The following is an 18,801-nucleotide window of genomic DNA, read 5'->3' as shown; positions in this document are numbered from 1 at the left end:
AATGAAAGGATGAATTTTTTTAACTGTGAAAACTGTAATAAATAAACATTAATAAATCTAATATCTAGTATAACACCTTGATACAGTTTTAGTGGTCAGGATATTTACAGCCAAGTTCCAGAGCACAGTCCGTCATCCGTAATTCTGTTTCACAATACTGCAACGACTGTTGTAGAGTAAATATTGCACAAGTGTTTCATACGTTTACAGATTCTGGTAGTCCACACTTTTGTATCGCTCCATAGGTAAACTGATGTTATGTTCATATTTCCTAGTTTGTGTTTAAGGTACAATAATAACCATATATTATATTATTATACTGTAATAATAGGCAACACAAAATACCTGTATGTGTAAAGTTGATTAAAAACTAAGGTTTGAACAAATCCACCACCAGGTCCATAAGGTGATGGACCCAATGAGTGGAATTTCCATTTTGACACACACACATATGACGTAATTGGGAGGGGTTTGGGAGTTCAGCAGGGTTTAAAAGTATGGGAGGATGAACATCTGCAAAAGAGATGAGAAGAGATTAGAGAGAAGCACCTAAGGTATGTTCTGTTCGTATCTTTAATTTACATGTTACAAAGACTTTCTTTTGAGCTGTGCAGCTTTGGGAACAAGAATATGAACTTAAAATAAAACAAATATAATTGAGAAAGTGTGAGTTAAAAAAATGATGTTTTCTCAAAATTGCTGTTTAATTTACAGGTGTCTAGGGTCAAACCCACAATCTCTGCTTTAGAATCGAGGCATCGTTTTCTTGAAAAAGTTAAAGGAGACTAAAATGATTGTAAGTCAGTGTGTAATTACTGTATTTTGATTAGTTCTTGCATTTTATTTTTTAAATTTCATCTCATTCAATTTGCTGTGCTTGACAATTTTTCAATCTTATGGCTTTTTATAAAGGTAACTTCACAACATGTTTTATTTTTATTTTAAAAGTCATTGTTTTTATTTATCTTTTTCCAGGGCATGGTGTTTTCAGTGCTTTCAGTGTTGTGTGTTCTCCCCCTGCTGGTTGGGAGCAGGGTTATTTCTCAACATCTGTTTCCGACTGACTGCTCTGATGTCTACGCTAACGGACAAACGCTCAGTGGCGTGTACACCATTTACCCTACAGCAGACACACCTGTACAGGTGTACTGTGACATGAGATCTGGGGAAAGCCAAATAGAAGACGGGAAGTGGACGGTATGTTTAGATGTGTGTCTCCTTTACAGGAATTATACTGTTGCACTTATTTTTTATTTAATATTTTGAACATTATTTTCATTTAAATTAAATGTCATCCAGAGAGGTTGTTTTGTGTGATCAGACCAACGACTGTGATTCAGCTAAAGGGTTGAATGTTACCTTCACACCAGGTGTTTCAGAGGAGAATGGACGGCACTGTGAATTTCTACAGACCATGGGAACACTACAAGAAAGGGTTTTGGAAACAAGTATGGAGAATACTGGCTAGGTGAGAAACTACAGCACAGATCACTTACTGGTTATTAGGTACCAATATGAAAGATAGAACTACTACATTCACAAATTTGATTAAAGTAGATGAAAATAAAATCAGAAAAAAAAGAATAAACTCCAATAATAAATGTATTACAGATCCACTCAAATATGCTATGAGTTCTAACTAGAGCATTTAGGATAGTTATTTATAATATAACATGCCATATTTTCTAAATTTTGTTTTTAGAAACAAAAATATTAGCCTGTTAGAAATTAGGTATAAATGCCAGTTAAAAAACACTGTTAAGTTATTGACTCAGGCAAAGAGTCACCTCTTCAACAGAAGCTCATGGACAGGTAAATGAACAGGTGCCAGGCAGAGCAATAATCTACTGCTTTTTGACAGTGTTTAAGTGAAGTTTTGTTAAATACAGTGTAAATGATTTGATCATGACCTCTGCAGTCGACCCACACGCTTGATTAAAGAGGTCTGTGCCTAGTTTTGCCTGTTTCTGATACCTACTTTTAACAGTCAATGAAACTCTCCCTATTTCATATAAATGCTGTTATTTTATATGATCTTTTTAGCACTGATATATCAATGTGATATATATATATATATATATATATATATATATATATATATATATATATATAACACACACACACACACACACACACCTACACACACACACACACACAGTGGCATGCGAAAGTTTGGGCACCACTGGTCAAAATTTCTATTAAGTGAACTTTTATACAGGACAAGGAGAACACATGACAAAACCAACCAAGGACAACACATGACAAAACCAACCAATGAGAACATGACACATGAAACCAAGGAACCTTCAGAACATGACACACAAACAAGGGTAGCACATGGTAAGATGACATGTGGGGCAAGGAACACATGGGAAATGGAGTCCAGAAAACAATGGCAAGAGTCCGGGGTGGAGTGCCCTCTAGTAGAGTTCATGGGCACTCCAGCTGGCGATCGTAACAGTAGCACCCGCTTTGGCAAGTATCACAGCTTGTAAACGCTTTTTGTACCCAGCCAAGAGACTTTCAGTTCTTGTTTGAGGGATTTTCACCCATTCTTCCTTACAACAGTCTTCCAGTTCTGTGAGATTCCTGGGCCGTCTTGCACGCACTGCTCTTTTGAGGTCTATCCACAGATTTTCAATGATGTTTAGGTCAGGAGACTGTGAGGGCCATGGCAAAACCTTCAGCTTGCGCCTCTTGAGGTAGTCCATCGTGGATTTTAAGGTGTGTTTAGGATCATTATCCATTTGTAGAAGCCAACCTCTTTTCAACTTTTTACAGATGGTGTTATGTTTTCTTCCAGAATTTGTTGGAATTTAATTGAATCCATTCTTCCCTCTACCCGTGAAATGTTCCCCGTGCCACTGGCTGCAATACAACCCCAAAGCATGATCAATCCACCCCCATGCTTAACAGTTGGACTGGTGTTCTTTTCATGAAATTCTGTGCTCTTTGTTCTCCAAACATATCTTTGCTCATTGTGGCCAAAGAGTTCTATTTTAACCTCATTGGTTCACAGGACTTTTTTCCAAAATACATCAGGCTTGTGTAAATGTTCTTTTGCAAAACTCAGACACTGAATTTTGTGGTGAGGATGCAGGAGAGGTTTTCTTCTGATAACTCTTCTATGAAGGCCATATTTGTGCGGATGTCGCTGAACAGTTGAACAGTGTACCACAACTCCAGAGACTGCCAAATCTTCCTGGAGGTCTTCTCCAGTCAAATGGGGGTTCTGACTTGCTTTTCTAGCAATCCTACGAGCAGTTCTCTCAGATATTTTTCTTGGCCTTCCAGACCTTATCTTGACCTCCACTGTTCCTGTGAACTGCCATTAATTACATTCCGAACTGAGGAAATCGGTACCTGAAAACACTTTGCTATCTTCTTATAGCCTTCTCCGGCGTCAATCACTTTCATTTTCAGAGTGCTAGGCAACTGCTTAGAGGAACCCATGGCTGCTGATTGTTGGGACAAGGTTAGAGGAGTCTGGGTATTTATAAAGCTTTGAAATTTGCATCACCTGGCCTTTCCTAACGATGACTGTGAACAAGTCATGACCCTAACAGGCTAATTAAGGTCTGATACCTTGGTCAAAGTTATCTGAGAGCTCAAGTCTCCTGGGGTTCCCATTCTTAATTTCTAATTCAGTAATTAACATCAGAACTGTTTGAGTCGCAAAACACCAAGTTATTTTTTTTCATTGTATATTGAATATTGTTTTATATTGAAAATATCAAATGTTTAAGCTCAATGCTTCCCACACTGAGTAACACATTTTACTGAGTTCTTACTTTGGGAAATGGGGCATTTAATCTACCCAGTCTTTCTTTCTTTCTTTCTTTCTTTCTTTCTTTTGCATGGTTGGTTTTTGCACTTTCACACTTCATTGCAATTCTTTGGCACTCATTTCACACTTTCTTTTTGTCATTTTCTTTTTCTTCTTTCTTTCTTTCTTTCTGTAAACGTTTGTGTACTACAAATGGCCACTGTATTACATATAGTTTTGCAGTTGAACCTGACTTTTCGTAAGTATCTTTCAGCATATGATATTCCTTTTACCCCCAGGATTAGAACAAATCTACCAGCTCACACGTAAGAAGAAATACGAGCTGAAAGTGGACCTGCAGGACTTCGCCGGGGTGTCGGTTTATGCTCGATATTCTTCTTTCTCTATAGATTCTGAAGCTGATGGCTACACACTCCACATTAGTGGTTTCATCAATGGAGGTGCAGGTAAGTGAGAGTGAGAGATGTAGAGATAACTACAGGCACCAAGGAGCTCAACACTGAAGTGCAATGACAAGGCAAATAATGTACATATAATACAGAGAGAGTCTGTAGTGACAGCTTGTGTTATCTGCAGGTGATTCTCTGGCTACACACAACGGACAGAAATTCTCCACCTTTGATAAAGACCAGGACTCGTATGCAGGGGGAAACTGTGCTAAATCCTACCTCGGGGCTTTTTGGTACAATCAGTGCCACCATGCGAACCCTAACGGGATATACCTGTGGGGAAAGGACGGCACTCATTACGCCATCGGAAATGTGTGGAACGAGTGGAAAGGCTATGATTATGGTCTCAAATACATCGCCATGAAGATCAGACCTGTGTCTGTAGCATAGTGATGAATTTCTCTTTATAACATTCTTGTTGTTGATGATGGTGTTGGTGGACATGGTGGTGGTGTTGGAGGAGGTGGTGTTGAAGTGGAGGTGGAAGTGGAAGTGTTGGTGTTGGAGGTGATGGTGGTGGTGGTGATGGTGGTTTTTCTCTCTCTCTCTCTCTCTCTCTCACACACACACACACACACACACGCGTCCCAGAGACAGAAGACAATAACACACACCAAAGAGGAGGCCCTGCAGCACATCCACATTGAGTTCATATGCTCACTACATAGGGTGTAGCATAATCTGTAGTGCACTAGATATCCAACAGAATGGCAATTGAGCCACAACCACAGAAAAGAAATTACTTCAATAAAAAAATATTTTTTATGTCTACATTTTAAAAAACTGATCCACAATTACAAAATGTAAACAACATTTCTTGATCCTGGCCTCTTTTCCTGTATTGAGACAAGAAATGGGTTTCAATCAACTTTTGTTTCGCATTTAAAAATAAAACACAAGATCTTAAACATTCTGGTGTCCATTATTTGTCTTCAAACATGTAAATATGAAATTTTAAATAGTAGTCAAACAGTGAAATGAAATTAAGCTGTTCTTCCAAACAGCAGGCCCAAACAGGGACAAGAACCGGCCCAGATAGGGACAGTTGGAGTTGGGGCTTCTAGTTACTGCAGAGGTTTCAGATGATAGAAACTGTCGCCATGACAACAGTAAAAGTGACTCCATCATTATTACAGATCAATGCTGCTAATTACAACATAGAGGAGTTGCTTAAAGTTGATTAGAATATTGCCTCTAATGCCTCCTGCAACCACATTACACTAAAAACTAAGACTAAAAATCTTCATCACTGACCGTTTTCCATGATGAAGACCAAATAATAAAATAATATTTCACTCTATTTCCCCAAATTTATGATGAAATATAATGACAATATATTGAGAATAAAGACAAGAAAAACGTCAAAACCGGTGCACTAGGTGATTAGGAAGTAATTAGGATTCAATTCAACTTTATTGTCATTATACCAGTACAGCATAATGAAAAGATACACTATATGGCCAAAAGTATGTGCACCCCTGATGTGATCACACTCATATGTGGTTCTTCTCCAAACTGTTACCACAAAGTTGGAAACACACAATTGTATAGAATGTGTTTGTGTGCTGTAGCATTACAGTTTCCCTTCACTGGAACTAAGAGGCTGAAACCTGTTCCAGCATGACAATGCCCCTGTGCACAATGCAAGCTCCATGAAGACATGGTGTGTGAAGGTTGGAGTGGAAGAACTCGAGTGTCCTGCACAGAGCCCTGACCTCAACCCCACTGAACACCTTTGGGATGAACTGGAACACCGACTGCACCCCAGACCTCCTCGACATCCCAACATCAGCGCCTGACCTCACTAATGGTCTTGTAGCTGAATGAACACAAATCCCCACAGCCACGCTCCAACATCTAGTGGAAAGCTTCCCAGAAGAGTGGAGCTTATTATAACAGTAAAGACAGAGGGAATAAATCTGGAATGAGACGTTCAACAAGCACGTATGGGTGTGATGGTCAGGGGTGCACATACTTTTGGCCAGTGTATCTCACTGCTCCCTGCAGTGAGACATTCAGTGTAAACACAACACAACCATGGAAAGATTCTTGCATTATTGCTAGTAAGATTATTGCAGTATAATAAATAAATTTAAAAATATACATTGTCCTGATGTGTGACTGCAGTAAACATGAATTCAGAGGCTAGTGTGTGTGAAGCTGTCCTTCAGTCTCGATGTGCATGCCTGAATAGTCCTCCTGGTTGGGGTAAGTGATTTTGAGGGCATTGCCCAGACATCGTCTGTCATATACAGTATGTCCTTTATGAAGCTGTTTATGAACAGTTCTTTGTACTCTGAAGATAAGATTTAAGTCTTAATCTAAATGGACCACCAGAAAAAATGTACATAAAATAAAATTTAAATACCATCATGATAGACTCATTGTGAGGAAGTGACCTGGCCCTGTTGACACACACACACCTCAACGTACCTCATTCTTCCTCCGTAAATCCCTGCTGAGGCGATGTGGGTGCACACGCACGCTATTAGCATACTGGACTTTCATACACACAAACATATCCACTCCGTGGATTATGTCGATCTGCTATTATGGTGTATAATGCTATATTTCATAGTGTAAAGATATATATAATGTAGTAGATGATATCTTAAATGTATGATATGCTTCCATTATTGTAAAATATGTGCCTATCTACCCTGCACCTTCCTTGCTAGTTGGTTTAATCCAAAGAGGGGCAGGGCTTAGGGTTTAAAAGAGAGCCCCAAACCACTGTGGGTGTGGGTTGTTTAGTAGGTTGGTTGTTGTTTTTTTTTTGAGTGAGCATGCAACTGTGGTGCCGTGAGCAATATTTGTTAGAGGTTAAACTATTGTATATAGAGCTAAAGTGTTTGTTTGTTTATTTGTTTATTTGTTTGTAACTTTGTATATAGCTTTGGGTTTTTTTTTCCCCCCCGTACTGGATCACCTCTTGAGCACTGTAAATAAATCATCACCTTGCACTATAACATCTTGGCGAGTATTGCCATCATTCTGGGGGTATTCTGGAGTCTGGGAAACCACTGCCTCACACTCATCCCATTAATTTGCATTTGGGTCACACAATGAATTGAGCTCAACCCGATCAAGGATGAAGACCTTGTAGCGGTGAAGGGGCTTGTGTACTCTAGTGTACCTCAGAGATATGTCTCCAGTAGTTTAATGGTACCAGTAAGGCCTCCCTTGGTGAACAGATCTGTGGGGAGAGGTCAGACAAAGAGCGATCCTGAAGACCCCTATGAAAGGTACAAAAGACACATCCCTGCAGACAGACTTTGGAGTGGTGACTAGCAGGGTGATGTGGAGCCATCTTTTGGGTGGAATTCAAGTACTCAGCTTGAATGTGATGGTCAGAGATTTTATTCTTGAAACATGAAACCTGATAGGGGCAACCCTATTGTCCACCATGAAAAGTCCAAATGTGAGGTCCTCAGTCTGGGTTTGGTGTCTCCTCACCCACCTGAGGACTTGACAGAGGGAGAGAGACTACTCCTAAAGGAGTAAGTTCAACTATACCTAGTCCATTCCTTTTACAACTCACATGCTACATCAGGCTCTTTCCCCATCAGTGAAAAGACATTTCATGTTCACAGAGACAGTTTCCATTGCAAGGGTCTAGTCTGTCTAAGACTGTTCATTGCATGCCAGCTGCCTAACTGGCATTGCACCTGACTTCCATGAAAGGTATAAAAATGAGCTATCTGTTGGTTTGGAGCTATCTTGTGGACTGACCACCTGCAAGATGAAGGCTGGGGATCAGTTTAAATGGCAGTTGGGCAGCATCCATGTGATGAACAGTTGGGAATAATTGGGGGTTTGGAGGGATTTATTTTAAAATCCAATATGCTTCCTTGAGGTGAGGAGAGTGAGCTTGCCTCTGGTGGAGGACTTCATGTACTTCAGGATCTTATTCACATATTATGATGGAAAAAGTGAGTGTGAGAGCTAGGTCTACATCCCTATCCTCACCTATGGTCACGACTACACATGGCAGAAATGAGGTTCCTCCTCAGGGGCTTACTCTCCATAACATGGTGAGGAACTCTTCAGAGAACCTGGGAGTAGAGCCGCTGCTCCTCTGATTTGAGAGGTGGTTTGGGCACCAATAAATAAATAAATAAATAAACATGAATAAATCTAATGTCTATAAGTCTAATAAGTTTGACATACAGTATAGTATCTTGATGTATAGTATAGTGTAGGATAGTATAGTATCTTGTATCTTATATAGATTCAGTGGTCAGCATATTTGCAGCTAAGTTCCAGAGTATGGTCCTTCACCTGTAATTCTGTTTTGCAATCCTGTAAGGTCACACCTGACGCACTGTTGCAGTTCCAGAGTAAATATTGAAGAAGTCTCTCATAATTTGACAATTTCTGGTAGTCCAGTCTTTTGGATCACTCCACATAAAAGCTGATGTTATGCACATATTTACTAGTTTGTGTTTAAGCTACAATAACAGTTTACATATTTATCTGGCAATGCAGAAAAGTCGTACGTGTAAATTGGTTAAAAATTAATTCACCACCCGATACATGGGATTATGGCCTCAATTACTGGAATTTCCATCAGGAATTTCCATTCTGACTCACATATGATGATGTGACAAATCGCCTGGAATTTTAAACCTCAAACTACCTGTCACATAAATTAATATAAGGGAGGGAACCACCGGCGAAGTTATAAATAGGATCTGTGTAAATTCAAACACTCAACAAGACAAATGATAAATGCAAAAAGAGGAACATATAATTCCATAAACAAGTCATATACAATATAAACACAAGGTATGCATTCCCACATAAACCCACAAAAATCAGATGTGAAAAACATATTCAATACCCTTGCACATAAAAAAAAAAAAAATCAAAAATGTCTTATCTGATTAGTCCACGTAGATTGTAAATCCTTGATGTTGTAGATGAATGAAGGTAAAAAATGTTGAAATGCGTGGAGCAGTTGTAGATAAGGTTAGTCCGTCACAATCCATCAAAAACCAAGGGTACAATCATCCATTAGTTCTAGAGCACCAACCAAAGAAACATCCCAAACAGGATAGGAGTATGAAGTCCTGAGGTTAAACCTTCTCTCGTAAATAACCCTCCTTGGGTAGCGATAGCAAAGACTATAGAGTCCCTTTTAACCGAGCAGAAAATCCTTTAAATTCTCAGTCGGGACTCCAAGAGTAGCACCAGGACACCATGAACCATGCTGCTAGCACCATTATAACTAACATTACATCGCTGTTATACTAAAGCCCCCAACACCATACTCCCCCTAGTGACAGGTAGTAACTTTACATATAAAAGAGGAAATACTGTGACAGACCAAGACTGTTACACACCCCTCCCCTCAGAAAGAGACTGACTATAACCATAACACGGCTTCAAATTTTGTACATGCATAGTTTCCACAACATTGGGGGCGTCAAAGTAACTTAGAGAACAATTAACGGGCCCAAGTATTTTTACCACCTTGGCAGGACCCTTCCATTTCACTGCCAACTTAGCCATATACCCTTCATCAGCTCTGGAGAGAGGATGGGTCCGGACCCAAACCACATCTCACACCTGAAACTGAACTGGTTTATGGGGTTGATCATAATACCTTTTCTGTTTCTCCTGAGCTCGTTCAACATTAGCTCTGACCAAGTTGATAAGATGTTGTTGTCTGTCGATAAGTGAGTATGTAGGGTCGTCTGGATCAGGTGGTTTGTGAATGGCTCTTTCTATGGGTCCTTGCAATTTCCGTCCCAATGCAACTTGGGAGTAAAACCTGTGCTTTCATGCCATGTAGCGTTAAGTGCATAACAAACCTCTGGAATCCACTTGTCCCATAGCCGATGTTGATCACCAACATAAGAAGCAATCATTGTTTTAAGGTTACGATTAACTCTTTCCGTGAGATTGGTTTGTGGATGATAAGCGGTTGTCAATTTCTGGATAACCCCCCATTGCTTGCAGACCACACTGAGTAGCTGGGATGTAAACTGTACCCCTCTATCTGACACCAAGTATGCAGGTGTACCCCATCTAGTGAAAATCTCCTCCACAAGAATTTGAACTATTTGCGGTGTCTTGGCTGTGTGTAATGGAAACATTTCAACCCATTTAGAACAATAATCAACAACCACGAGAAGATTTTCGTTCTGTTTACTGCTCTTAGGGAAAGGTCCCATTAAATCCACTCCTAACATATGTCCAGGTTCGACGACAGGTGTGGATTGAAGATGACCAGACAACTTGGTAATTGCAGGTTTATATTTCTGACAGATGGTACACTCTTTGCAATACTTCCATACGCCATTTCTCACTCTGGGCCAATATGCTATGTCGAGCAATTTCAATAGAGTTTTCAATCTCCCCAGGTGTCCACTAAGAGGGTTATCATGTGCATAATGTAGAAAAGCTTCCCGTTGGCAGGACGGCACCATCAACTGGAGGACCCGGAAGCATAAAAGCCCGAGCGGCATGCGCCGCGCTAGCTTTCTGTCATTCAGCAAGAGCTCTGTGTTATATTGTCTGTCATATTGTTTGTCTATTTTGTGTTGTCGGCGGCATGTCTAAGGCCAAAGACAAATCGAAACACCGGAAGGGCGAGATTAGCGGACAGCGTTTTAGGCTGTGTGTCCCTCTCTGCCCGCGTTATATCACGGGCGGTGATACACACAGCCTTTGCGTTGTCTGTTTGGGAGCGGAGCATGCAGAGTTGGCTCTCGAGGGATTGCTCACATTGCAAGCGTTTGTCGCTGCGCGTGCTCCGCTCTCGGAAGGCTCTCTTCGAGGAGGGAGCCTTCACTCGCGAGCCTCGCGGTGCCGGCCCCGCTTCTGCCGAGGCAGAGCGGCATCTGCATTCGTGGGGCTCACAGCTAGATCTGGCGGAGGGAATGGAAACGGGCGAGTCCTTTTCTCCTTCCTCACACTCCAGATCTACCGTCCGCTCCCTGGGTTCGGAAGCACGCTCTGCGGTTTCTTCCCCCCGGGGAGCGGGCCCGGCGCTCCACCTGTCTTCCTCCGAGGAGGTTGACGTGGAGGGCGCCGATCCTGCGCCGCAGTCTCCCCAATATGAGGAGCTGCTGGAGGGTTTCGCCGGCGAGGTCGAAGTTTCGCCGGCGAGGTCGAAGCTCAATGAGTGCTTTTTCCACCTCCACCCCGGAGCCTGCCGTTCTTTCCTGACCTCCACACCGAAGTGTCGAGGTCGTGGAACAGGCCCTTTTCCACCCGTCTATTTACTCCCGCCTCCTCTCATTATGCTAACGTGGCGGGGCTTGACGTGGCTGGTTATAGGACGATGCCCAGGGTTGAACAGACGCTAGCATGCTATCTGTCCCCTGATGCAGCATCGTCCCTGAAGGCTCCGGTGCTGCCCACTAAGCCGTTGCGTACCACCTCGGCGCTCGTGGGCAAAGCGTACACGGCAGCGGGTCAGGCCGGTGCGTGTCTGCACACTATGGGCGTCTTACAGGCGTACCAGGCCGACCTGCTCAAAGAGCTGGATGAGGGGGAGATGCCATCTGAGCACCTGGAGGAGCTCAGGCGGGCCGCTGAACCTCTCAGTCGCTCGACTGAAGTTCAGGATGCTCACGGTCACTCGGGTCGTGCCTCAGATCAGGTCCGAGGACTGGTTTGTCACGATCGAACTAAAAGATGCATATTTCCATATCTCCATCCTTCCTCAACACAGGAAGTTCCTGAGGTTCGCTTTTAGGGGCGAAGCTTACCAATATCGGGTTCTTCCGTTCGGCCTACCCCGCACCTTCACGAAGTGTGTGGATGCTGCTCTGGCTCCTATGCGACTCCAGGGCATCCGCATACTGAACTATTTATTGATTGGTGGTGTGGGATTCGACCACGATGCAGGTGCGTTTGTCTCCCGCTCGGATAGAGTCGATCCGCACGGCAGTCGCGAGAGTGAGGGAAGGCCGGTCACTCACTGTCAAGCAGGTCCTGCTGGGGTTGATGGCAGCAGCGTCCATCGTAATATCCTTTGGCCTCTTATATATGGCTCAAGACCAGGGGGTTCTCCCTGAGGGGAAATCTGCTCCGGATGATCAGAGTCACGAGGCGGTGCCTGCGTGCTCTAGACATGTGGAGGAAGACTGGCTTCTTGTCTCAGGGCCCGGTGCTGGGAGCTCCTGGTCACCGCGTAATGCTATCGACGGACGCGTCCCTCACCGGTTGGGGAGCGGTCATGAGTGGCCGCTCAGCCCGTGGTCTGTGGAGTGGCCGCCGTCTCACTTGGCACATCAACTGCCTGGAGATGCTGGCCGTGCTTCTAGCACTAAAACATTTTCTCCCGGACCTAAGAGGTCGTCACGTGTTGGTTTGCACCGACAACAACCAGATCCTTGTGTGGTCCCAGGGAAAGCTCCTCTTGCTGAGAGCAGCTTATATCCCTGGCCGTCTCAATACGGGAGCAGACGCCCTGTCGAGGCAGGGGCCGATCCCAGGGGAATAGAGACTCCACCCCGAGGTGGTGGAGCAGATATGGCGGGTGTTCAGTCGAGCTCATGTCGACCTGTTTGCGACGCAGGAGACGTCGCACTGCCCCCTTTGGTTCTCTCTGACTCATCCAGCTCCCCTGGGACTGGATGCTATGGCACGGGCGTGGCCGAGGCTGCGTCTGTACGCCTTTCCCCCTGGAGTTCTGGAGAGAGTGCGCCGGGACGGGGTCTGCCTGTTGCTAGTAGCCCCGTTTCATGGGAGATTCCCGTCAGGAGGGACCTCCTCTCACAGGCAGGGGGCGACATTCTTCACCCCCGCCCAGAGTTGTGGAAGCTTTGGGTGTGGCCTCTGAGGGGGCACAACTCAGAGCTTCCGGTCTCTCAGCCGAGGTTGTTGAGACCATCCTCCAGTCCAGAGCTCCCTCAACGAGGAAACTGTATGCCTTGAAGTGGAAACTTTTCACTTCCTGGTGCAGAGACCGCCGGCTCGATCCTGTTCACTGCCCGGTTGGTACAGTGCTGGAGTTCTTGCAGGCCCGCCTCTCCGCGGGGCTGACCCACTCCACCCTGAAGGTGTACGTGGCGGCCATTGCGGCCTACCACTTACCACTCCCCTCTTGGTGGCCAGTCAGTGGGCAGGCACCCCCTGGTTACACGTTTCCTCCGCGGTGCGCTGAGGCTGAGGCCTCCAGTGCGATCTCGGGTCCCTCCGTGGGACCTGGCCGTGGTTTTAGAGGCTCTTTGCGAACCCCCCTTCGAGCCTATAGAGGAGATTTCGGACCATCTCTTGACATTGAAAACTGCCTTTCTTTTGGCTATTTCCTCTCTGAGGAGAGTGGGGGATCTTCAGGCCCTCTCTGTGGCCCCTTCCTATTTAGACTTTGCGCCCAGTCTGGCCAAAGCGTTCTTGTACCCCCGAGCGGGGTACGTACCGAAAGTCCCCTCCTCGGCGCCACGGCCAGTCGTGCTGCAGGCCTTTCGGGAGCCCGACCAACGGAAGCTCAACGTCCACAGAACTGCCCTGTGGAGGAAGGCGGACCAATTGTTTGTATGCTTTGCTCCCCCTAAGAGGGGTCGTCCTGCTACTACGCAGACCCTCAGCCGGTGGATCGTGGAAGCCACGTCCCTGGCCTACGAGTCCTCTGGTCTCCCCTCGCCCCTGGGGGTCAAGGCTCATTCGACCCGAGGTGTGGCGGCCTCCAAGGCTTTCTTGGCAGGTGTGTCCGTGCAGGACATCTGTGACGCGGCGGGTTGGTCCACGCCCCTCACTTTTACCAGGTTCTATGGCCTGGATATGCGAGCCACTCCTGGCTCTTCTGTCCTTTTGCCTTAGCTGTGCCTTTCCCACACTAGGCAGGGATTTGTAAGTCTGGCGGCGTGGGCATACTCGTTCCCATAGCGTTTCGCCGCAGCTCGAGTTCCTGATGGGGAACGTCTCCAGGTTGCGTGTGTAACCATGGTTCCCCGAAGGGAACGAGACGCTGCGTCTCGGTGCCACACTTCCTGCATCCCTGCCGCGCTTGCCTCATTCTTGAAAGCTAGCGCGGCGCATGCCGCTCGGGCTTTTATGCTTCCGGGTCGTTCCGTCACCCCGCCCGTGACGTCTCGCCATTAATTAGAATGATTAGACATGTAATTCAGAGCGCGGTCACGCTGAAGGCGTTCCCATAGCGTTTCGACGCAGCGTCTCGTTCCCTTCGGGGAACCATGGTTACATACGTAACCTGGAGACGTTTTTGTCCTTGACGTCCTTTCTGTAAACTACGAAAAAGAAAACCATTCTGAATCACATAATGAATGCGGGTAGGATCAGAAATTTCCTTGGACTGTGCTTCTTGAATCATTTCTTGCAGCTCTGGGTCTTTTTGTTGATCCATGGCAATTTGTGCTAAATCCACTTGCAAGTTGCTACGTAATACATCGGTCTTGGTGGCTCTGATTACAGCAATCATTTCCTGAGGCATAGGGTCATTATGAACTCTTGACAGGACATCAGGCACCACATTGCACTGACCTTTCCGATATTTTATTGTGAAGTGGAATCCTTGTAATCTCAATGTCCAGCGAGTGAGGCGTGATGATGGCTTCGGATGCTGAAACACCCAAGTCAGTGCTGCATGGTCTGTCACAACTGTAAAGGGACATCCCTCCAGATACGGCCTCCACTTTTCTACAGCCCAAATTACAGCTAAACATTCCTTCTCAGAAACAGAATAGGCTTTTTCTGCTCCTCGTAATAAACGTGAAGCATAGGCAATGACCTTCTCCTCGCCTTCTGTTTCCCGGGTAAGTACTGCACCTAACCCCACCTCACTAGCATCTGTTTGCACTGTGAATGGTTTATTGAAATGCTTGGGTTAAATACTGTTTTATGATGTTAAATGCATTTTGGCATTGTTCTGACTATAACCAAGTGGACTTTTTTTTTTAAGGCATGGAGTGGAGCAGCTTTCTCGGAGAAATGTGGAATATAGCGCTGATACCAGCCAGCAAGCCCTAGAAATCGTTGCACGTCTTTAAGTGACTGGGGAGCTGGAAAGGAGGTGACTGCATCCACGTTTGCTGGATCTGTTTTTATTCCATTGCTTGACACAATGTGTCCTAAGAAGGTGAGAGTTTGTTGCATTAAGTTACCCTTATTCAAATTAAGAGTTAAACCAGCTTTATGGAGACAATGGAAAACTTGCTGCAGATGACAGAGGTGTTCTTCCTCATTTTTGGAAAACACAACAACATCGTCAATGTAGATAAAGCAGCGCTTCCCCTTGAGTTCTCTTAAAGCCTGCTCCATTAATCTCTGGAATGTTGCCGCAGCATTTTTAAGCCCAAACGGAAGACAACAAAATTCGTATAGCCCAGATGAAGTGACAAAGGCAGTTTTCTGAATACTGTCAGGTGCCATTTCCACCTGCCAGTACCCAGTTTTTAGGTCAAGGGTACTGAAAATTGTGGCACCATACAAGGATTCCAGAATATCTTGGATTTGTGGCATGGGGTAAGCATCAAGATGTGTTTTAGTATTCAGACCATGATAGTCAACACACAGCCTTGAACTATCATCCTTCTTTGGCACTACCACAATGGGTGCTGCCCACAGGGAAACTGATGGCCTGACAATCTTCCTGGCTAGCAGATTTCTGACTTCTGATTCAATAAACTGCTGCTTAACCACTGATACTTTATATGGGCATTTCCTGAATGGAATGTATGGGGCTATTAGCGAGCTGCAGAACTCAAACCCTGACGGACTGTTTATTGTTGCCGGAGATTTCAACCATGCAAATCTCAAGTCAGTGCTCCCTAAATTCCATCAGCATGTGGACTTTGCAACGAGAGGGAAAAACGTGCTGGACCTTGTTTACACAAACATCCCCGGCGCGTACCGGGCAGAGCCCCGCCCCCACCTCGGCTACTCAGACCACATCTCTGTTATGCTAATCCCAGCATGCAGACCGCTAGTCAGATGCTCCAAACCGGTTCTGAAGCAGGTGAAAACCTGGCCAGCAGGAGCCATCTCTGCTCTTCAGGACTGTTTTGTACACACTGACTGGCACATGTTCAGGGAAGCGGCAACTGACGGCGACTTCACTGACTTGGAGGAATACGCGACATCAGTGACCAGCTATATCAGCAAGTGCATTGATGACGTCACCGCCTCCAAGACCATCACATCACGCTCCAACCAGAAGCCGTGGATGACTGCAGAGGTGCGTGCGCTACTGAGGACCCGCGACTCCGCCTTCAGAGCAGGCGATAAGGTGGCCCTAAGAACAGCAAGGGCCAAACTGTCCCGGGCCATCAGAGAGGTGAAGCGCACACACGCTCAGAGAATCCACGAGTACTTCAAGACCAGCAGAGACACACGGCGCATGTGGCAGGGCATCCAGAACATCACCAACTACAGGTCATCACCATCTGCCTGTGACAGTGATGCCTCCCTCCCAGATGCGCTGAACGACTTCTACGCTCGGTTCGAGGCACAGAACGGCGTGACGGCGAGGAAGATCACCCCTTCTCCCAATGACCAGGTGCTGCGTCTAATCACCGCTGACGTGAGGAAGACTCTACACAGAGTCAACCCACGGAAGGCTGCTGGACCAGACAACATTCCTGGCAGGGTGCTCAGGGGATGTGCAGACCAGTTGGCAGATGTTTTCACGGACATCTTCAACACCTCCCTGTGCAGCACCGTTGTCCCGACCTGCTTCAAGGCCACCACCATCGTCCCCGTGCCAAAGAAGTCTTCAGTGTCCTGCCTCAATGACTACCGTCCCGTTGCACTTACACCCATCATCATGAAGTGCTTCGAGAGGCTCGTCATGAGGCACATCAAGACCCTGCTGCCTCCCTCACTGGACCCCCTGCAATTCGCTTACCGCCCCAACCGCTCAACAGATGACGCCATCACCACCGCCCTCCATCTGGCCCTCACCCACCTGGACAATAAAGACACTTATGTTAGAATGCTGTTCATAGACTTCAGTTCAGCATTCAACACAATCATTCCTCAGCACCTGATCGGAAAGCTGAACCTGCTGGGCCTGAACACCTCCCTCTGCAACTGGATCCTGGACTTCCTGACTGGGAGACATCAGTCAGTCCGGATGGGGAACAGCATCTCCAACACCACCACACTGAGCACTGGGGCCCCACAGGGCTGTGTGCTCAGTCCACTGCTGTTCACTCTGCTGACTCACGACTGTGTAGCAATGCACAGCTCGAATCATATCATCAAGTCCGCCGATGACACGACCGTGGTGGGTCTCATCAGCAAGAACGACGAGTCAGCATACAGAGAGGAGGTGCAGCGGCTAACGGACTGGTGCAAAGCCAACAACCTGTCCCTGAACGTGGACAAAACTAAAGAGATGGTTGTTGACTTCAGAAGAGCACAGAGTGACCACTCTCCGCTGAACATCGGTGGCTCCTCCGTGGAGATCATCAAGAGCACCAAGTTTCTTGGTGTTCATCTGGTGGAGAACCTCACCTGGTCGCTCAACACCAGCTCCATAACAAAGAAAGCCCAGCAGCGCCTGTACTTTCTGCGAAGGCTGAGGAAATAACATCTTCCACCCTCCATCCTCACCATGTTCTACAGAGGGACTATCGAGAGCATCCTGAGCAGCTGCATCACTGCCCGGTTTGGGAATTGCACTGTTTCAGATCGCAAGACCCTGCAGCGGATAGTGAGGACAGCTGCGAAGATCATCGGGGTCTCTCTTCCCTCCATCACAGACATTTACACCTCACGCTGCATCCGCAAAGCCACCAGCATTGTGGATGACCCCACACACCCCTCACACACACTCTTCACACTCCTGCTGTCTGGTAAACAGTACCGAAGCATTCGGGCCCTCACAACCAGACTGTGCAACAGTTTCTTCCCTCATGCCATCAGACTCCTAAATACCTAGAACTGGACTGAAGGAACACACACACACACACATACACACATACATATACACTCACACACATATATACACACGCACAACTGAACTGGTCCAAAGGAACTCACGCATACATACATACATACATATATATATACACACAACGGAACATCCTCTATGCACATGCATTGCACATGTTTTGCACGTCTTATTATTGCTGCTACTTCTATGTTTACACTGTTTACACTACCTCAGCTGTAATATTTGCACTACTGTCACTTTATCACTTTCAACAGGACTGTGTACTGGTCGGCGTCGTAGTTATGCACTGTCTGTTCTGTCTTGTGCTGTCTGCACATGTTTGCACTTGTGCACTTTACGTTTAATTTATGTAAATTATGTAGTCCCCGTAGTTCTGTGTTGTTCTGTGTTGTCTTATGTGGCACCTTGGTCCTGGAGAAACGTTGTTTCGTGTCACTGTGTACTTGTATATGGCTGAAATGACAATAAACTCCACTTGACTTGACTTGACTTGAACGAGGGAAAGTGTACTACCAGTGTCTACCATTGCTGAACAGTATCGATCTTGTAAGACAATGGGGATGGCGATGGTCTTGACCCCAGTTAAAACTAAATCATGAAAGGGTTGGATAATACTTGCATTAGTATGGGAAGGTCTTACTTGGAGAAAATGGGCAGACTGAACTTTCTTCTTTTGGTCAGCTGCATTAACT

The 18,801-nt window shown here is 45.7% G+C and overlaps 1 protein-coding gene across 1 annotated transcript; it reads left to right on the top strand.

Moving 5' to 3' along the window:
- Positions 1–477: 477 nt before the first annotated feature.
- On the top strand, positions 478–5,146 carry LOC117596180 (microfibril-associated glycoprotein 4). The gene is given in 7 exon segments (XM_034300367.2): positions 478–554; positions 715–796; positions 976–1,197; positions 1,371–1,430; positions 1,432–1,468; positions 4,066–4,233; positions 4,364–5,146. Coding segments are annotated over 6 exon segments (756 nt in total). The 5' UTR covers positions 478–554; positions 715–790; the 3' UTR covers positions 4,627–5,146.
- The last annotated feature ends 13,655 nt before the right edge of the window (positions 5,147–18,801 follow it).

The sequence above is a fragment of the Pangasianodon hypophthalmus genome, chromosome 26 (genome assembly GCF_027358585.1).
Source record: "Pangasianodon hypophthalmus isolate fPanHyp1 chromosome 26, fPanHyp1.pri, whole genome shotgun sequence".
Lineage (NCBI taxonomy): Eukaryota > Metazoa > Chordata > Actinopteri > Siluriformes > Pangasiidae > Pangasianodon > Pangasianodon hypophthalmus.
The sequence above is the reverse complement of the archived record's forward strand: the minus strand, read 5'-3'. Positions and strand labels throughout refer to the sequence as shown.